General features: G+C 38.8%; 1 protein-coding gene across 9 annotated transcripts in view; it reads left to right on the top strand.

Annotated features, from left to right (window-relative positions):
• etnk1 (ethanolamine kinase 1) overlaps window positions 1–22,338 on the top strand; it is a 58,396-nt gene that overhangs the window by 11,651 nt on the left and 24,407 nt on the right. For 6 of the 9 annotated variants that reach the window (XM_048610085.1, XM_048610087.1, XM_048610090.1 and 3 more), the window contains exons 5-7: window positions 7,853–7,936; window positions 8,032–8,192; window positions 12,831–12,904. In XM_048610085.1, the coding sequence (XP_048466042.1) occupies window positions 7,853–7,936; window positions 8,032–8,192; window positions 12,831–12,904 (319 nt within the window). The remainder of the gene's footprint in view (window positions 1–7,852; window positions 7,937–8,031; window positions 8,193–12,830; window positions 12,905–22,338) is intronic. The other 3 variants (XR_007264440.1, XR_007264441.1, XM_048610091.1) reach the window with 1 other exon arrangement.

Here is a 22,338-nt window from a genome sequence, read left to right as displayed (position 1 = left end):
TTGAACTGTTGCAGTCCTTGTGCTGTAGGTCCACCCACAATGCCAGTGGGGCAAGGATGCCAGGATTTCGAACCCAGCAACAGTGAAGCCTTGTAGATGGTGGACAGGATTTGAGAAGTCAGGAGGTAAGTTATTCACTGCAGTATTCCTAGCCCCTGACTTTCTCTTGTAGCCACAGTGTTATATGGCTAACCTGTTCATCTGGTCAATGTAACCCCCAGGATGTTCATCGTGGTCAAATCCCCAGGTCCAGGTCCAGGTCCAGGTCCAGTTCCAGGGGCTGCTGTGGGAGATGAGAGAGGAATGTATAGTGACTCTGACCCAAGTTTTTAATGCCTCCCTGTTCTTAAGGGAGGTGCCAGAGGACTGGAGGATAGCTAATGTGGTTCCATTTTACAAGAAGGGTGGTAGAGATAAACCAGTGAGTTTAATATTAGTGGTAAGAAAACTATTGGAGAAAATAGAGAAGGAGAAAATTTAAGCTCCATTTAGAGAAGTAGGGGTTGATCAGGGATAGTCAACAGAGCATTGTCAGAAGGATGTCATGGCTAACATTCAACAGAATTTTTCGAGGAGGTGATTGGGTGTGTACATGAGGGTAGTGCTGCTGATGTCATTTATTTGGGTTTCAGCAAACCCTTTGTCAAGCTGTCATATGGGAGACAGATAAAGGAAGGTAAAACCACCTGGGGTCCATGGTAACTTGGCAAGTTGGTCCAAAATTAGCCTAATGATAGGAGACAGATGGTGGAGGCAGAAGACTATATGACTGGGGCTGGTATCCAATGATGTAGTACACAGATCTGTGCTGGGTCCCTTATTGTTGGTCGTTATGTAAACTGTCTAGATGAGAATGTGGGGAGGAATGATAAGTTGGTGGATGACGAAGATTAGCTGGGTGATTAATGGTGAGGAGGAAGATATTAGATTACGGTAAGATATAGATGGTGAGGCAGTTGGAATTTAATCATGAGAAGTGTGAGGTGATGCACTTTAGGAAAACGAACAAGACAAGGGAATACTCAATGAATGGCAGGACACTCGGAAGCTTAGAAACAAAGGGATCTTGGGGTGCTTGTCTCTAGTTCCCTGAAGATGGCAAGGCAAGTTAATAGGGTAGTTAAGGCATTCAGGCACTTGTCTTTATCAGTCGTGGTATAGATGAGAAGAGTAAGGAGGTTGGAGCTGTATAAAACTTGGGTGAGGCCACAGCTGGAGTACTGTGTGCAGTTCTGGTAACATAAAATGATGTATTTGGGAATGCAGAGGCGATACCCCTGGGTTGAACGTTTTAACTATGAAAAGGCAGTATAGGCTTGCGTTGTTTTCTTTAGAGCAAAGAAGGCTGAGAGGGGACATGCCATGAGATGTACAAGATTGAGACACATGGACAGCGTGGATAGGAAACAGATAGCAAGAACTGCAGATGCTGGAGTCAGCGACAACACAGTGTGGAGCTGGAGGAGCACAGGTTAGGCAGCATCAGAGGAGTAGGAAAGTTGATGTTTCGATTCGGGACCCTTCTTTCCTGGTCCTCTACTGCCTGGCTTGCTGTGGTGCCTGTGGATAGGAAGTAGCTGTTCCACTTACATTAAGGGTAGTAACAAAAGAGTATAATTTTAAGGCAAACAGTGGGAAGTTTAGAGGAAATTTGACAAACTTCTTTCATGCAGAGGATGGTGTGAATCTGGAATGCGCTGACTTGGGGGATAGTTGAGGTGGGAAACCTCAAACCTTTTTAAAAGTATGTGGATTACCGTTTGATATGCCATAACATGCAAGGCTATGGGCCAAGTGCTGGAAAATAGGTTACTGTGTTTTCTGTTTTCTTAGTTTTTTCTGGAAGGAAGAGAACTGAAGGAAAGCTAAAGAGTAAAACCTAATAAGTTATACAGTTGGTTCTAGTTCTATGAGAAATCTTGTTCAAATTATATTATTTAAACTTTTTTTTTCAGTTGAAAGTGTGGTTGTATCTTTAGTGTGTCTTGTGTTTTTGATAAATAATTTAAATTTTGTCATGTGGAAGAAGAGGCATAGGATAAGTGTAACCTTGGTTGCTGGTTTTTGCCAGGATGAGGTGGCGATCTCTTTTTTTGAGGAACATTCCCCTTGCAGGAAGATGTTATCCTGAGTTGATGACCATGAATCTAGAAAAGGTTAACTATTTCAGTCATAAGCCTCTGGATTTAAACGCTGGGAACTTCAGTTTATTGGTTCTCACTTCTGAAAATATTCAAACTTCATTTGTCTTAAGTAGAGTCAGCTTACCCTTTACAATCAGTATATCTATTTGCTGCTAGACTCCTGGGACAATACTTAGGGATGCAATTGCTGAGAGTGTGTGCCATCTATTGGTCAATATAGTACATTAGTTGAAAGTGTAGCTTATTTTTCACTTGAACATCATGGAGTGAAGAGAAATTATCATTGAGTGGCATGCACTGACTGATTTTTAAAAAAAATAATGTACTGTTACATGAGTGAGAAATGGAGATTGAATTTTACTTAGGTTGTTGCTGATTTCAAAAGGTCTTTTATGGGAGTTGCTGAGTGGAGTTTCAGCATACTCCAATAAGGGGAGGAGAAACTGAGTATTGTCATCTTCATTGAGAATGGATATTGGCAGGCCATAATATGGAGTTCGCACAAAGTGGAAGAACATTGAAAACTCAATACATAGCATTCCATGAATAATCATGAACTGACGATAAATTCTGTACACATGTTTAAAGTGTGGGAGAGAATGCAGGCCATGTACATCTCTACGTTTTGTACTGATAACTAGTTTTCATAATATATTTCTGGGCTTTTGCTCACTAGGTTTATATTTGTTTTGCTGTAAAATATTAAATGCCTGTTTTGATTTGGTGAATAATTGCTTTGTACAGATTATATGTTTTAACTTTCTAAATTGCAAGGTGGTTGTCTATCCTATTTTCTAAATGAAGTAAATTTAATTCCTCATAAAGTCTACTCTTACCGAATAGTTATAAAATTTAATAGCCAATTTTTGGATTTGTCATTTGCACTAATGTAAACTTCTTAAAATCTGCTTTGCATTTTTTTCCCTAAACTCCTATCCCCAGATAAGTGAATTATGATCACCTATTCCCATTTGAATGGAGAAGCACTTAACATACTCCACTGCCCGTACAGAAATATGAGAGATTTTAGACATGTGGTACAATTAATGCCACCATATTAATTTTGGCAGGCTTTAAATGCTGCTAGTGGACCATATGCTGTCTTTGGATTTGTTTACAGCCCTTCGTGTTTTGATAAATAGGTGAGTCTGGTTGGCCTGAGTGCACTTGTAATTATTTTACAAATACTGAAGCCGTGTGGTTTGTCAATTCTTCTTGTCCATCAACTTTCCTTGCCTATTTCCACTAACTACTTATGTTGCAGAAAACTGACCTCCAGATCCCATTCTCTTTTGAGACCTCCATGTTCTTGCTAATTCCAGAAACCTCCTGTAGTGATATATTCTAGCTCTCTCCCTCATCATGTAATTTGAGGGTCAATGCCTCCGTTGCATTTCATCTATCTGGAAAATACAAATATACTGTTGTGAGAAGAATCTGAAAGTGCAGCGAAACCCACCCTTTTTAGTTTCAAACTTAGTTTTCCTTTTGTTTGTTTTTTGAGATTTTGTCATGCAATCATCACTTTCATTGTTAGAGAGCCAGGTTTACATAGAGAAGGTTATACCCAATGTACTTATCTATAGTTCCTTGCAGCAAATATCCTAACACAGTTAAAAGATGTCTTCAGATTTGACTGTTTCTGTGCTAAATTAGGGAGCCTAAAACTATTCCAAAACAGGCTAGTTCAGTAAATATTTGAGCTGCAACAGGTACAGTTGGTTCTGCTATAACACGATAATGTCAGTTGCATTCTTGATGTTAAAGCTCTTCCAAAATTGAAAAACACTGCCCTTATTCCCCCTCAGCGGGTTGTAATCAGCCTGTTAAATGTGCACTTGAAGAATAGGCTTTAAAAGCTGCTGTTTCATCCTGGCCCATGGGTTGAAGGAGAGAGGTTGGGTTTGGGGGTAGAAATAGCACTTTGGTGAACTTTCTGAAAATATCAATGGTGGGAGAATGGCTTGGTGCATTATTCAGACTCTTTCAGCGCTAACATTGCGTGCACTCAGGACAAAGCCCGCGCAGTGTAGTCCTCCGCGCACCAATGGAAACACGTTACAGCCAACACAAATTCATGTTTTGGAAATAGCATTCCTCTATTCAACATTCGCATTATAGCCAATTCGCGTTGTCAGCGCACACGTTATACCAGAACCGACTGTGTACATTTTTTATGTGTAGTTCCTGTACTGTCACATTACTGTGATTAAAAACCCCAAAACATGAATGTAATGTTGAAATGATGGCTGCAGATGCTGTAAATCTGTATATTTAAAAAAAAATACTGACTGCGGGAGAAATTCAGCAGGTCTCGCAGCATCTGAAGAACTGGATTCAAAACATTAATTGTTTTCTCTCCACAGATGCCACTAGACCCGAGTTTCTTCAGCAATTTGTTTTTGTTTTATGTAATGTTGAGTTGATGGTAAACTGCCTGACTTTAATTGTTCCATTGTTACATTTTAATACATTTTGTGTTCAGGAATAAATTCCTTTTATTGACTCCTCATCTAATTAGCTATTTATTATTATGATATTATTATTCACAAGGAAAACATTTAGCTGTTCCAATTAGATTTTGACTTTGAATTTGCTTGACTTGTCTTATTTGCTGCACATTGTGTGCTGCCAAAAGTTGTTGGTTTGCATCATACTGCCATAATGCATTGATCAGGGATTAATTGCATAGTCGTTCACACATATACCCCCACCATGGGAGGGCATGCAATCTGTTAATAGTCAATCAGTGTTGTACAGTCCCAAGTTTTATGTCCATATTTCAGACATTGCTGTGATGCTTATCTGAAAATGTCTTATGAGTGAAGGTCAGAATATTTTTCTGAAATGTCTTTTTTTTTCCTATGGTTTATCAATTTGAGTAGTGTGATTTTTTTTAAAATTAGAAATTTGCATTCAGTATGTAAACTATTTATCGGTTTTAACATTCAGTTGTCACAGTTATAAATCTATAAAGTTTGCAAATAAGGTTTTATTTCTGTAGGTCAGCTCACCGAATTAAATGCCAGGACCAGGTAATGTGTTTAAACTTTTCTCTTTTTAAGTAAATTATATCCAATAAATAGCGTTGCTTGTATCTCCTCATGCCAGCTTAGGCATTATAAACAGTGTAACTTTTTTTTGAGTAAAGGAGATTTTTTTCAAAAGGTGGGTGTAATTGGTTAATTTAAAATCTCAATCACTAAAATACGTAAATTTGAAATTTGTTGAAACCTGTCGGTTTTTCAAACATCAGATTTGAATTTAGGATACAACCTATCTCCAGATGCTCGTAAGTTTAACATTTAATAGCTATGCTTATGGATAATTAGTTAATCTCATTGTACTTGCGAAAGGGAGGACCATAAGAGGAAGAAATGTAACTTGGATCATGTTTGTTTTAGCATTTTTTTTTTGGAAACTCAGTATAACAATTGAGCTTTTCGGACTGTTTGTGTAATTCGTTTCAGCGAATTTACAATAAGAATCAGTAAAATGCAGTTGGGCAATAAAAATAGCTCTGAGAAAGGTGCATGGCTATGAATGCTTGCGACAGATTTGTTGCACACACCTTTTTAAGTAGTTTGGGTATTTTTGTTTTTCAATCTTTCGACTTTAATGAAACCAAGCTAAAGCCAAAACTTTTATGCATTGGGTAATATCTATTTAATTTGTAGGTCTTTTGGCAAATTAACAAGCAACTGTAAAGTTGGAGGCATCACAAAACAAGAACCTGTGAAACACAGGTATAGTAATAACATTAAACACATCAGGGATGTTTGTGAATTTTTAAATGCTGAAATAGTCAACTTATCATAGCGCTTAGTATGCTGCGTCTTTGATACAAGACATTGCTATGGCTTCCTCTTTTGAATAACATACCAGAATGTTTTACTAAACTGTAGTATTACTTTAAGCATATTAAAACATTTTATTATTGAAAATGGAATCTGCATGTAGTTCCTATTTGTTTAACATGTTGAGGATTAGATGTGTTTCTCACAGCAAGAATCTACTGATGTAGTCTGTGGGAGCAGTAGATTAGTGTTTTGTTTCTTTCTAAATACGTTAAATTCATCCTGTATTTAAGAATGAAAACTTCATAACTTTATTCTTTTGCTAACTGTAAGATGTATGTATAAAAATTGTAGCTGCATTCATATTGGATCTGGGTATACAGAATGAAATCCTGGCCGTGAGAGTTAACACTTCCACTAAAGGCTAAATATCCTCTGAATTGGTAGGTAATTTGGAGTTTAAGTGAACTCCACTCTGAATCACTGTGTATCATTCCTGATTTCAGAAATGTATAATACTAGTATAAATTTGGGGAAAAACGTCTGCCAATAATTCATGAATGGCATCTTGGTGAACACAACTTAACAAAAATATATTTTCACTCCACTTAGTTTAGTAATTTTACTGATCACTTAGTATGTTGAACTATTTCTAAGCACACCTGACTTCATTTTCTTCCCTGTTGTCTTTCACCCCTACCATATGAACTATTTATTGGTCGAGCGGTAAGTTGGTTGATAAATTCCCGGAGCTATGACAGTAGCAGTATTCAGCTGGTGCGTCATCGATGGTCTACCTGATTCGGTTTCCCTATCATCACTTTCCTTAGATTGGCAAGCACTTTACTTTTATTCTACATGGATTTCGGATGGTGCAGGGCACAAATCTCTTCTGAACTCTACTTCAAAAGATTATAAATATTATGTCAATGCATTACAGCATTATTGGTTAAATAGAGCTACATATGTGTAGTTAATTTTGTACCGTCAAGTTTCTCACTGTTCAGAGACTGACTGACTTCCTTCAGTCAGACAGTGGCACAGTAGCTTCGCAGAAGTACAGTTGTCGTGGAAGCTTTGGGAAGAAGCGGTTGGTGCTAGCAGGAAAGAATTTTACATTCAGGGGAACTTCGTGCTTGGGAGCTAAGGTATTATGAGAGGTGATTTAAAAACTGTAGAGGCGGTGAATGGACATTTCACGAGCCTAAGGCTGGAAGGAACCAGTTGTCATCACTATGGATTTAAACCTAGAGCAATGTTGAGGCTCTGTCCCTGTCTCTTCTGCTCTTACTGCCACTGGTTTCCAGTCTTGTCCAGAGAACATAATTTATCATGATCATATTATTACAGTTGACTAATGATAAAAATTCCTTTAAGACGGTCATAGAATCATTATTAACCAGAAAACTGATTCCGAACCACTCAATGTGGATGTTAAAATAGATTTAAGTTTAAAGTCAAGTCTTTGTGAAATTACATGGATTTAATTTTTTAATTAGCATTCATAGGATGATCAAAACTAGGACCTTTATGGTGAGATGGTCACTAATAAATCCAGTAGGAAATCCAGCGGAAACTCACATCCGGAGAGATTAGAATGCGAGACTTGACAGAAGTAGTTGAGGTGAAGACCGTGGATTTGTTGAAGGAGAACCTAAGAGAACATGAGGGAGAAATAATAGAAATGGTTAGATGAAGGAGAGTTCATGTGAAACATTGTCACTAACATAGACCAAGTGAAGTGGCCTGTTTCTCAATTGTGTGCTCAATATAATCATACATTGTGTTGCACAGTTCTCACTGAGACTAAAGAAAAGAGAATGGATTATTTTCTAAGAGACATCTAGGAATTTGCCTGTTAATCCAATTTTAGTCTGCGCATTGATTTGATTATTTTTGTACTCTGAATAGGTTGCGTAAGATTCATTGATTATGAATATGCAGGCTATAACTACCAGGCTTTTGATATTGGGAACCATTTCAATGAATTTGCAGGTAAGACATTCAGAAATTTGTTTTTTAAATACAATCCATGGACTCAAAGTTGTATAACACATTTTACTGTTTCATCCTATTTTTTTTTACCTTAGGTGTAAATGAAGTTGATTACAGTTTGTACCCAGACAAAAATGTCCAATTGCAGTGGTTGAAATGCTATCTTGAAGCTTTGAAAGAGTATAAAGGAAATACTGCAGAAGTAACTGATAAGGAAGTGGAAGTACTTTATTTACAAGTTAATGTATTTGCACTGGTAAGTTTATTCTTAAAGTATAGACAGGAGCATTCAAGTGCTGTTTTCGGTAGATAGTGTGATCAAGTTTGATTCTTTAACATATTGCCTGAATACTTTACTGTTATGCGAAGCATGCAGTTAAGCCTTGAGTTTGTTTTTTTTTCTTTATTCATTCATGGGATGAGGGCATTGCTTTTAAGCAGCATTTATCGCCGATCTCTAATTGCCTAGACGGCAGTTGAGAGTCAACCACACTGCTGTGGGTCTGGAATCACATCTAGGCCAGACCAGGTAAGGATGTCAGTTCTCTTTCCCAAGGGACATTAGTGAACCAGATGGGTTTTTCTGACAATCAGCAATGGATTCGTGGTTATCACTAGATTCTTAATTCCAGATATTTTTTGTTTGTATTCAAATTCCACCATCTGCTGTGGCAGGATTCAAACCCAGAACATTATCTTGGCCTCTGGATTAACAGTCCAGCGATAATACCACTAGGCCATTGCCTCCCCTGTATAAACCAATACTGGCTACCAGATTTCATATATCTATTGTATATCCAGTTGTTGGTTTTCTATAAAATAGATATATAACAGGAATGTTCACTTCAAATTTAATTGAATTTCTGATCAGATTAGTAGTGTCTAAAATCTGAGATCACATGCTGTAAATATTCAAAATAGCTTATTTCGAGGTGACAAAAAGTATAGTTGAACAGATATATCATAAGGAGAGAAGGTAGATGGAGCAGTACAAGTAGTTAAGGAGAGGATTACAGAGCATGGAACCTGTGTTGCTGAAGTACATGTAGCAATGGTAAGGCAGTACATAGAAGTCCAGGGTCAAAGAACACATAGGAGGACTGTAAGAGGAAACAGATGGAAGGATGAAAGGGTGGAGGGTGTGAAACAAAGAAATGACAATTTTAAATTTTCAAATATTGCAAGACTGAGATCCAAGAAATGGTCAGAAAGGGAACAAAAACAGAATGCTGAAGAAACTCGGCAGATCTGGCAACGTCTGGAGAGAGAAGGAAAATCTGTGTTTCAAGCCTGGTGTAACATTTCAGCCATGCCAGGTGTGAAAATTAACTCTGTTTCTCTCACTCAGATGCTGTCAGACACACTGATTCTCCTGCATTCTGTGTTTGTTTGAGATTTCCAGCATCTGCAGTGTTTTGCTGTTAGGTCAGCAAAGGATATTGCAGAGAAGTGTGTTATAGAGTCATACAGCACGGAAACAGACCCTCCAGTCCAACTCATCTGTGCCAAACAGATATCCCAATCTGACCACATCCCATTTGCCAGCATTTGGTCCACGTCCCTCTAAATCCTTCTTATTCATGTGCCCATCCAGATGTCTTTTAAATGTTATAGTTGTACTGGCCTCCACCACTTCCTCTGGCAGCTCATTTCCATACACACACGACCCTCTGCATAAAAAAAAAATGCCCCTCGTCCTTTTTAAATCTTTTCCCCCTTACCTTAAACTTATGCCGTCTAGTTTTGGATTCCCCCCCCACCCAGGAAAAAGACCTCGGTTATTCACCCTACCCGTGCCTATCATGATTTTACAAACCTTTTTTAAATCACCCCTCCGCCTCTGACACCACAGGGAAAAATGGCTCAGCCTATTCCGAGCTCCCTGGAACTCTCAGCCTCCAGTCCTAGCAAAATCCTTTAATTTTTTCTATACCCTCTTAAGTTTAAAAACATCCTTCCTGTAGGAGGAGGACTAGAATTCTACGGTTCCACTTTCAAGGAACTATGCACCTGCACCGCTAGGTCTCTTTGTCCGGCAGCACTCTGCAAGTCCTACCATTTACTGCATAAGCCTTCCCCTGGTTTGGCCTGAGCAAAATGCACCTCACGTTTCTCTAAATTGAACTCCATCTGCCACTCCTCGACCCATTGGCCCATCTGATCAAGGTCCTGTTGTACCCTGAGATAATCTTCTTCACTGTGCACTATACCACCTGTTTTCATGTTATCTGCAAACTTACTAACCATGTCTCCTGTATTTACATTTAAATCATTTATATCAGTTTAAAAAAAAAGCAGTGGACCCAGCACCCATTCTCGTAGCACACTGCTGGTCACAGACATCCAGTTTGAAAAGCAACCCTTTACCACCATCCCGAGTCTTTTAGGTTCATGCCAATTTTGTATCCAGTAGGCTAGCTCCCCCTGGATCCTATGTGATCTTGATCCTGCAGCTTATGAGCAATGTTGCTGAGAAGATTTTGGCAGATGCAGAACAGGATAGTAGCAGGGATAGATTTGTAGAGAGCTTCAGATGTAATTCTGAGGATGGGAGGAAAAACCAATTGTAATCATATAATTATTATGTATTTGCCAGAGATTTGACAAGTTTAATTTGGGTATAGTGACGTAGTTTGAACTAGGAGTATCTCAACAACAACATGCTTTTACATAGCATTTAATTAGGTCATTGTAGTGCACAGATATAAAGTAGTTGAGAGAGACCCCAAGAATATAAATCAACAGGGGACAGTATGTATGGTTCTGAGGACAAGAACAAAATCTCAAAAAAAGAACCAAAGAACCAAAGAACTGCAGATGCTGGAAATGAGAAACAAAAATAAACATTGCTGGAAGAACTCCACTTCTGGCGCCATTTATGGAGAGAAAACAAGCGCAAAATCACTGGAGAAGAAGGGGTGACTGTGTAAATTAGAAGTAAACATTTCTAATTTACATATAATAATTTGATCAAATAAGTTTTCTGAAAAAAACAAGCTAAGTTGATTAAATACATAAACTATAATTCAGTACTGATGAGTGCAACCACAACCAGAAGTTCTTGTGTTTTGTTGCCGCCCTGCTATTGGGTTGAAGAATGACATTTTTCAGCTGAAGTACTTTGCCTGTGAGGGGTAACAATCCAGTTGGCATGGTTTACCTAAGAGTAGCCAACATGGGTAGTATAGGAATTAGGTTCAGATGGATCAATTTTGAGTTGCTAGTTTGTAATATAAATGCAAAACCACAGGTAATTCCAGAATTGTTACCGGTCCACATGAAAACGAGCAGAGGGAAAATTAGTTACGCGTCTGGATAGTGGTGTCAAAGGCAGGATGTTGATTCGTGGGACATTACTGCCAGTACTGGGGAAAGAGTGAGTGAACTGCATTATTGTAATAGGATCAAATGAGTTCTTCGGTGTTTCCCAAATGTTTTCCCAATGTGACCTGAATTCAAAGCTTGAAAACTGTTGTGATCCCTTAGTGAAAACTGTGGTGGGGCAAGGTTAGAGCCTGTGGTGGAGCTGTTAGAGCTGTCAGACCTCTGTTCCGGCCTTAAAATATCAACTAATGACCCCACTTAGAGTCCCAACTCCCAGTTTGGGAAGCCCTGTTTTAAATGGTGAAAAATCCTCAGATTTCCTGCTAAGGCGGTACAGTGGTTCGTGCTGCTGCCTCACAGCACCAGGGACCCAGGTACGATTTCAGCCTTGGGTGACTGTGTGGAGTTTGCACATTCTGCCCGTGTTTGCTTGGGCTTCCACTGGGTGCTCTGGATTCCTCCCAACAGTCCAAAGTTGTGCAGATTAGGATTGGCTGTGGGAACTTGCCAAATAGTGTCCCGGGAGGTGCAGACTGTTGATTAACCATGGCAAATGAAAGGTTATGGGGATCATGTGGGGGCTTTGGTCTGGGTAGATGCTCTTCAGAGGGTCAATGTAGGCTCGATGGGCCGAATGGCCTATTTCTGCACTTTAGGAATTCTATGATTCTATGTCAGTTGCTTTTTTTTTTAATATTGAGAATGCTTCTACATTTAAAAAAAACATTTTTTCTTTGATTTCTCTACCTTATGAAAACACTGGTTGAGATTCATTTTCAGGGATGGCACGAACGTTTTTTTTTAATCTCTCCCAAGTCGCTACTATTTTAGTTAGCTTGAAGCACTCTTAAGCTATTCAGCCTCGGATCATTGCATTCAAGGGAATCTAAACATCTCCCCTTGACGTCAGCAACATTGCTAACACTGACAATATCTTACAACTGATGTGGTGGTTTATCATTGAGCAAAAACTTAACTGGACCAGCATCTAAAAACCTCAGGCTACAAGAACATCAGAAAGATCAGAGGCTGGAAATTCTGAGGTGAGTAACTTAGTAATTCCCCAAGCACTGTCTGCCATCTAAATGGCACAGATCAGGGTTGTGCTTGGAATACTGGCCTGGATATGTGCAGCTCCAACAGCACTGAATGACCCTTCTGCTTGCCATCCAGGACAAAACAATGTAGTTGATTAGTAATCTTTCCAACACCTTAAACATTCACTCCTTCCACCAATGGGCATACTGGTAGCAGTGCCTGCCATGTACAAGATGCACTACAATAACTGATCAAGGTTCTTTTGACAGCAATTTGAAAACGTATGACCTCTACCAGCTAAAAGGGAATGGGCGGCAGAGGCATGGGAGCACTGGCACCTACCAGCTCCCCTTCCAGACTATGGAACTATATTGTTATTTCTTCACAGTTGGTGATGCAAGAATCTTGAATCTACACCAGATGGACTACAGTGGTTCAAGAAGACTGCTCATATCACCTTCTTGAGGTGCTTGATGCAGCTTATTACTAAGCTAACTAGACCAATTTTTAATTCTCTCTCCTGTTTCTTCAGGCTTCCCATTTCTTCTGGGGTCTTTGGGCATTGATCCAGGCCAGGTATTCGACAATTGACTTTGATTTTTTGGGGTAAGGTTGAGTAACTTTAATTATAGCTTCTCTTGTTGCTAGAAACTTTAAGATTCCCAAAATGAACCAACTATTTTGACAGCCATAATGGTCTTTGTTCTCAATATAGACTAGTTAAATGTATCAGTAAATTCAGTAAAATTCGAAGCCTTAATGAATGTAAAGGTGGTTTCAAAAGAAAATAGCTGAAAGATCAAAAATGTCTTGAGTGCTTAATATTATTTCAAATTGGTTTTTGTGGAGTTATGGAAAGTCAAATTGATAGTTTTCTGAAGTTTGTTCATAATAAAATTTGAAGTTTTAAATTTCATGTTTATGATTTTGTTGAAATAGTCAATTAATTGTTTTGTGGCTTGTGTTCTTTCTTGCTGCACACCCCATTTTTATAAAAATTTGTTGATGGGATGAGGGCATTGCTGGTCAGGCCAGCATTTATTGCCCATCCCTAATTGCCCAGAGGGCAGTTAAGAATCAACCACATTGCACTAGGTCTGGAGTCACATGTAGGCCAAACCAGGTAAGGATGGCAGCTTCCCCCTCGAGGAACATTAGTGAACCAGGTGGATTTTTCTCAACAATCAGCAATGGATTCATGGTCGTCATTAAACCCTTACATTCCTTAACCATTAATTGAATTCAAATGCCACCATCTGCCGTAGTGGAATTCGAACCCAAATCCCCAGAACATTACCTGGATCTCTGGATGAACAGTCCAGCAATAATACCACTAGGCCATCGCCTGCCCCTATTTATGGGTTTATAATTTCTAATCCCTTGATGATCTCAAAGAGCCATTTGAGATTCAAGGTTTGGCGGTATTAGGATTTTCTCAGATTCCAGTCATCAAAACAACATGCAGTCATGCTTTGCTTCAGGTTGCATTGGAAAACAGAAATATCAATACATTGCATTTCATTTAATTTTGGACTTGAACTGACCAGTAAATATTGTCATGATTGTACAATTCTACATAGTTAACTGGCTAATAATTGTCCAGTCCCTTGTTGGAGTTTAAACCTTCAAGTTTAAATGATTTTATGTTTTGTTTTACTTGATACAAAGCTCTCTTTCACTTCAGTACCAATGTGACAAAATTTCTTGGAGTACATCCCTCTGCACACCATGCACCACGTATTCTTTCATAGAGCATGGATGTTGTTGGTAGGACCAGCTTTGGTTGCCCATCTTTAATTAATCCTTGAAAAGGCAGTGGTGAGCTGCAGCTCCCTGTACCAATTCTTGCCTGCTGTCTATATATTCTTTTTAACCTAGGGAACACCATGAATTCCCTGCAAATTAAAAATCTACAGCTGTCTGCAGACTGACAACAAAGAACCTTACAGCATTCAAAAATGCTGAAACCTTTTGGGAATCTTTGTTTGGCAGCACAAAATATGTTGTAGCTTTTAATGTGTACTAATAAATAAAATAAGGCTACTTATTGAAATCTGAGTGGGTCAAGGGGCTGAATGGCCTATTCCTGCACCTAATTTGATTGTTTGAGCCATTAAGAAGTAGGACTAGAAGTAGACAAAGCAGGCTGGAGCGGCTGCTGTACCATTTGATATGTTCTTAGCTGATCTCATTTCAGGCCTCAACTCCACTTTCCTGCCTACTCCCTATAAACCTTTAACCCATTACTAATTTAAAAATCTATCTCCTCCTTAAATTTACTCAATGTCCCAGCATCTGCCACGCTGTAAGGTAGTGAATTCCAGATTCACAATCTGTTACCCCCTTACCTTTAAAAGTGTGTCCTGTTATTCTCGATTGGTCCATGAGGAAATATCCTTACTGTGCCAACTTTGTCAGTCCCCTTTAGCATCTTATATATTTCAGTTAGATCTCCTCTCATTCTTCTAAACTCTGGAGAATGTAGGTCAAAACGGCTCAATGTCTCAACAAATCGCTCATCGTGGAATCAATTTAGTGAACCTTCAATAAACTGCCTCCAATGCAACTACATCCTTCGATAAGTATGGGGAACAAAATTGTACGCAGTACTCGAGGCATGGTGTCTAATGTCTTTTACAGTTGCAGCAACACTTCATCTCTATTTTTATACTCTCTTCCTTTTGCAATAAATGCCATTTGACTTCCTTAGTACGTGCACACTGTGATTTGTGCATGAGGACACGTAGGTCCCTTGGCACCAAAACATTGTGAAGTGTCTGTCCATTTAGATAAGTTGCTTTTCGATTCCTCCAACCAAAATGGATAACCTCGCACTTCTCCACATTAAACTTCATCTGCCAAATTTTGGCCCATTCATCTCCCCTCTCCATAACAATTCGTAAATTTGTAACAATTTCTTATTTCTTCATTGCAGCTTACTTTCCCACCTATTTTAATGTCATCTGCAAAATTGGCAATAGTACTTTCTATCCCACGTCCAAGTCATTAACATAAATAGTTGGGCCCTGAGGACTGAAGCCTCGGGCGCCCCATTGGTTACATTTTGCCAACCAGAAAAAGGCCCACTTATCCCTACTCTTGGCTAACCAACAGAAAGCAAATCCTCTATCCAAGCAAATAAATTATCTCTAATCCAGTGTGATCTTGCCTTGTGTATTAACCTTTTGTGGGGGTGGGGGGGGGGATCTTGTCGAATGCCTTCAGTTCTATGACAACTGTTTAATTTCCTTGACTCTGTTCTTGCTCTTGAATTAGATTTCCCTTTTTCATAATATCCAAAATCATATTTCTGCCACTGTCTCCCATGTATGGGATAACATTACATATTTTTGGAAAGGAACTCTAAAATGGAACATCTATCATTCTCATTTTTTGAAATTGTCTAAATGGAAGTTGTTGTTGAATTTCTTTCATTGAATTTTCTAATTTTATTTAATAATTTGAATGTTTGCTGTACCAGATAGCCACAAGATGGCATTGTAAATTGCGTGCAGTCTATGAGCAGAATATATTAAATACCCATGCAACTTCTGAATCGTATGAAAAATTATGTTTTATCAACCAAAAAATCATTACTATTTCCTCCTCACTTCATCAAACTACAGACACTCAAGCTTGTTTTTAAATGAGGGTTAATCTACCAGTATAAGATAAGAATAGTTAGTGAATAGCAGCATCGTGGTGATTGCTTGCTGTATTTGGGTCCTACAAGTCAAGACAAAAGATAATTTCAACGCTGTTGAGTTTCTCCATGATAAAAAAGGATCATGAAAGTATAACTATATCAGTTGTAATCAAACTGATTCTTCTCATTCTCTCATCCAGTTTGAGATTCGTCTCCACAAACAACTCTGTTGCCAACATGTAAAGAATTTGTTTTGTAAGCAGTGTGCGGAAGTTCTGATTTTCCTCCTGTTCATATGGCTAGAGTGTGATGCGAAATAACACCAAAGTTGTAGGTTCAATGCTCGTACAAGATGTGATAGTTCATGGAGACTTACTTCCTTGTCTTGACCCCTAGCTTGATATCGCCTGGTGCCCCTTCAAATAATAACCACTTTTTACTCATACGCATACTCTGTCCTCACTATAACACCTGTTGTGGCTCATGGACTATAGGTAATTACAATTAAAAGTACAGTAAATAACAACTAGTTTTTTTAAAAATCAGTAATCAAAATTCCATTCTAGATGTCCAAGCAACTAAGTCTGCTTGCTGTTCATTAACATCAGCAACTCGAGATGTACATGAGTTGATAGGAACATACATTTAGACTTGTGTGTGACTTTTGAGGCCCCTTGAATAATAAGCTGGCAGCACATGAAAACAAAAGGCTTCTTTTGGTGCCCCTGAGATTACTGCTGCTCCTCAATTCTTGTTGCGTTGTGGCCAACTTTGTCTCTGCTTCTTATATGTAAGATTAGATGGAACTAATTAGAAGTGTAATATGCCAAAGTTTATTTAGATGTCCAGGATTTAAATTTGTGACATCTTTTCTCTGAGCCTAGATTAATCATATTAAATATGGACTTGAGTGTATTTTTTAACCTGACGGGCAGGGGTGGGAATCAAATCAGCTGCCCCTGCCTGCAAAATGTATGAGAACAGGTGTGTAGTTCTCTTCGCACCTTTTTTTCCCATGATGGAAGCTAGAACGAGGAGCTGTTTGCATCAGAGAGCTGACTTGTTCATTTTCGGTAGGTAATTTGTACTGATCTGATATGTGATCTCTTTGGGCTCAGACTTGAGGCCCAAAAGCTGGTTTGGAGTGTGCAGCCCCATATCTGGTCAGGGTTTCCAATAGAATTTCTCTGGAAACTAATTATGAGGGCTATTAAATGTTATGAGCCACATTGGAAGGAAGAGAGGAAACCTGCCTAGCTGGGAAATAGTTTTTGGGGGGAGGGGGTGTGGGGAGGTTTAAACTTAAAATATTTCAATTTTCACACTTTTCCCATACTTAATCCTGAATCAAAAAAATCTTGTACACTGCAAGTTTGGTTTAAATTTGCAGCTTTGTTTCCTTTTTTGAAAGGAATGTATATGACGGGAGAACAAGAAATGGATGTGTCTTGGTGTAAATTTTATACAACACACAGGTTTTAATATAGTTGGAAACCAGCGAAGAGGTGTGAACAATGTTTAACTCTGCACTATCTTAATTACATAGAAAATTCAGCTTAAAGTTTCCTTTGGTGTTTAACGCTACAGGAATGAGTTAAGATATCACTACAAGGAGTGACAAATTTCCCAAAATTATGCATTGAAAAGTGCAGTTGCAGAAGGCAACCAAGTTAGTCGAGCATATTGACATGTATAGGAAGTGTGTGAAATTCGGAGAATGCTGCAGGGGAGCACTAATTTTATGCATATGCTAATAAGGTGTGACAAGGACAAATTTATGTACTTTTTTGAATAATGCCTGTTCTGTTCCTATAATAGAACTGGATTTTATTAAAATACTTAATGATTTGGAATGATTTGCTAATAAGGGCTAGAAATACGAAACAATTATTTCTTGTTCGCAAATCAGCCGTAAACATGACTGATGGTCATTTAAGTTTCCCACAGCTGATAATGGCAATTAATAACACAAGCCTATTTTGTTTTAAAATCTGCCTGCATATGCGCATGCATGTGGATATATTTGTTTAGAAATTGGGGACTTGCTTTATTCCAAAGTGAAGGCTATTTTGTGATCTATTTGTTGCCTATGATTCAGCTACAAAATCAGTTTGCAACATGAAATACATTCAGTTCTTTGTCCTCCTTGTAAATTGCCACAAGAGTTGATTAAAATCTGAGTGAAGGGTAAAGATGTATCTTCTGATACTTTGACATTTTATTTATTACATTTATGTACTTGATTATCCTGTTCACTTTTTTTTAAACTTCCATCTGTATCCATTACATTAAAATTGTTCTTACAAGTAATAATTTTTTCTCTAGGGAAGTATTATCTTGATACTGAGCTTGCTGCCTTGAATTACTTTATAGCATGTGTGAATGTCAGGGAAAAATAGACTGTAATGTCAATGTGAATAGGGCTGAAATAGCAAATATTTGAATGGATTGCAGCCTTGTTCAAATTACATAGGCAAATCCATCCCCAAAGTCCCCAGATTGCATCAGAAAATGCACTTGGATAATCACTTGGGGGGAAAAAAAGTTAACTGTCAGCAACAAACATGGGAGAGAAACAATCTGTGATTGGAGCAGTGAGCATCTAGGTAAATAAATGCTTGCATTGAAGGAGATGGCAACAGGGCAGGGAGCAGAGGGTCCAAAGCCAGGAATGAGCTGCTCTTTAATTGCAGCAGGTGAGTGGACAGACATGACTTTTTCAGGTGGCAGAAGATTACCTCAAGAGTACAACAGGATCTTGATCAGATGCGCCAATGGGCTGACGATTGACAGATGGAGTTTAGTTTAGATAAATGTGAAGTGCTGCATTTTGGAAAGGCACATCAGGGCAGGACTTGTATACCTTAATGGTAGGGTCTGGGGGAGTGTTGGTAAACAAAGAAACCTTACAGTGCGGGTTCATAGTTCCTTGAAAGTGGAGTCGCAGGTAGACAGGATAGGGAAGAAGGCATTTGGTATGCTTCCCTTTATTGGTCAGTGCATTTAGTCTAGGAGTTGGGAGGTCATGTTGCAGTTGTATAGGACATTAGGCCACTTTTGGAGTACTGCATTCAGTCTGGTCTCCCTGCTATAGGAAGGATGTTGTGAATCATGAAAGGGTTCAGAAAAGATTTGCAAGGATGTTGTCAGGGTTGGAGGGTCTGAACTAAAGGACTATTTTCCTGGAGAATCGGAGGCTGAGGGGGTGACCTTATAAAGGTTTATAAAATCATAAGGGGCATGAATAAAGTAAATAGACAAGGTCTTTACCCTGAGGTGGGGAAGTCCAAAACTAGAGGGTGCAGGTTTAAGGTGAGGGAGGAAAGATTTAAAAGGGATCTAAGGGGCAACTTTTTCACGCAGCGGGTGGTACGTGTATGGAATGAGCTACCAGAGGAAGTGTTAGAGGGTAGTACAATTACAACACTTTGAAAGGCATCTGGATGGGTATATGAATAGGAAGGGTTTAGAGGGATATGGGCCAAATGCTGGCAGATGGGACTAGATTAATATAGGATATTTTGTCGGCATAGACGAGTTGGACAGAAGGGTCTGTTTCTCTGACTCTATAACAGCTTGCTGGATTCACATGGGAACAGAGATTGGCAAGGAAACCAGAGAGATACATGACTAGGCAGCATGTGTGACTGAGGGTGTAAGGAAGGGGAGAGCAGGATGGAGTGTGTGGAGAGGAACTTGGAACCAACGAAGTGGCTCGGGTGAGGCTGCAAAGGAGAGAGAAGAATTTCAAACCTGTCCACAAGGAGCACTCAACTATTTAGGAGCTTGGAAATCTTAACCACTGAAGTGGGGATTTGTTTGCAAATTAATGAGATATTTGTAGCTTGAGGCTTGCATATTTTCAGAAGCTACAATGAGTGGAGTACTTTGTAATGACCATTGTCAATTGTTGAGTTTGAATCCGAGTTGCAGGAGGAGGGTATCATAGAAATCCGACAGTGCAGAAAGAGACCATTTGGCCAATTGAGTCTGCATCGACATTCTGAAGAGCATCGTATCCCAATAGCAACTGCTTGGTTAAAATATTCCAGCTTTGTGCGCGTATTGTAGCTGTAACTTCAATCTTTCAAAGTATTTTTAGAGTGGATTTTTGTGTGCAAGGATGGATCAATTATTTTTCAAAATACTTTCAACTTCATTTGTTGTCCTATTCCAATTTAATACTCAATATCAAGGAAGTGACTGTTTTCTGTATTGCGGCTTTTAAATTCAATGGATTGATAAATATTGAGGATTGCAACAATGTTATCCTGATGGTATTGTCTTTGTGTTTGACCATTAGCTAACTGTATTGTATTGCTCCATTTTATTGATAAAGCTTTATAATATTCAACCTACGTAGGATTACATGGGATAAACCAGGGCTCCCCAAGGTGGAGGTCAGAACCCCAAGTGGAGTTGTGAGCTCAGAGGCTGCAATGGCTGCCCTGAAGCTTTGGCCAAATTATAGCAGCTGCATAGCTGTTCTCCTGCTCTAATAGTTCTAACTACAGGGTTGCAACAATTTTCAAACCTCAAAATGGGGTCATAGGGGGAAACGTTTTGGAAGCACTGAGATAAACAGTATGAAAACCGGCCATTAAGCCTACCTAGGTCCTGTTGGTGTTTATCCTCCACTTGAGCCCCCTCTCATTCGTCCTCCGTTAAACCTGCCATTTATGCCCCTCTATCATCTGTATGGTCTGCAATCAGACTGTGCAGTGTGGTCTAAAGATTTGATGCATTAGTACAGTATCCCTATCCTCATCCTTACTTTGTGTTCTTTTAAAAGAATCTTGTCAACCTGTGGCACAGCCTAGTGATTTATGCATTTATGCTGCTGGATCCTTTTGTTTTTTACCCAACTTAGGCTTGCATCTTCCAAACAGTAAGTGACCTCCTTGCTGTTCCTATGAAAATGTGCTAGGTTACATTTGTGGTGAGCTTCACTTGTCCATTCTGCTAGTTTATTACATAACGTCCTTCTGTAATTTGTTGCAGTCATCCTTAATGTTGACTAGTCTGCGCACAAACCAAGCACCTGTTGTGGTATTGTAAAAAAGAACACTTAATCTTGTTTTGACAGTTCCTTAGTTTGAGTGGTTTGCCTGTCCTTCAAAAAATAATGAAATATTTTTCTCATTTTTGTGTGTAGTATTTGCTAACTATATTTTGCCACCCATTAGAATTGAGAAACATATTTCATACAACAACAAAACTACCATTCAATCTACAAAGTCATGCCTTAACTTTGTTTGAATTGCCGTAATTACTTTTCAAGTTAAGTTTTGAAGTACATTAAATATGTTATTCTATTTGGTTTCTCTCTCCATATGCATAAAAACCTTTTTAAACTGGAAATAAATGCTTTTATATTGGCTGATATGCAATGAAAAATGTATTTGTGTGATGTTTCCTTAAACTGCCTGTTATACTCGAAAAATAAATGTGCCCGATTAGCTTTATATTATTCATAGGAACGTGCAGGTAAAAGATTGTACAATACAAGATGAGGGATCCAGTTCTGGTACTGGTTGTCCTGGTGCAATGACACACAGAAATTGGAGAGACTAACAGTTTACCCTGTTCCTGGTCAAAACATTAAACGCTGTTTTTGGTTAGCATTGTATAATAAATATTGTACTAGACTAATATTTGTAAAAGAACAAAAGCCAGTTTCCTTTTTAGAAAAAACCTGAATTGCCATCCAAGAAATTTTTCATTTTGTACTCAACAGACATATGTCCTGTTGCAGCAGTACAAATGTTTAGTCTTCAAGCCGTCGTACAATTATTGAAAGGTGCTGTGTGTGTGAGACGTGCTTGTGCCTGATTGAGACAAAACAGGTTGTGCAGTGTTCATGCTGATAGCTCAACAGGAACTAAAGATTATTATTTTTGAGGTACTTAGATAATATTATACCTTGCACCAGAAAGGAATAAATAATATATTTTAGTGCGCAACAGGACAGAAGTCCCTCAAAGGAGAGAGAAGGTGGTAATTGATTGGATAATCCTTGTGCTCTGGGCGCTCATGGCTCTTTAAATATGACAAAGGTGTGGAGATATCATTTTAACCCTATCTCACTTCTACCAGTCTTAGATTCTTCACTGTCCCTAAGTTATCAGAGTGCTTATCCGACATCTAGTCTCTTGGGAATATTGTAGTCACTGCTTTCAGTTGCCACTCAAATCCTGTCCCCTGGCTAGTTACTGTAGCTGTCTCTGGAATAACTGTCTGTTACTAAACCAGGAACAAAAACAAAGTTGCTGGAAAAGCTCAGCAGATCTGGCAGCATCTGTGAAGGAGAAAACAGAGTTAACGTTTCGGGTCCGGTGACCCTTTCCCAGAACTGATGGCGGCTGGAAAAACGTCAGTTTATATGCAGAAAATA

Source organism: Rhincodon typus, chromosome 22 (genome assembly GCF_021869965.1).
Source record: "Rhincodon typus isolate 14 chromosome 22, sRhiTyp1.1, whole genome shotgun sequence".
NCBI lineage: Eukaryota > Metazoa > Chordata > Chondrichthyes > Orectolobiformes > Rhincodontidae > Rhincodon > Rhincodon typus.
This window is presented reverse-complemented; position numbering and strand designations above follow the sequence as displayed.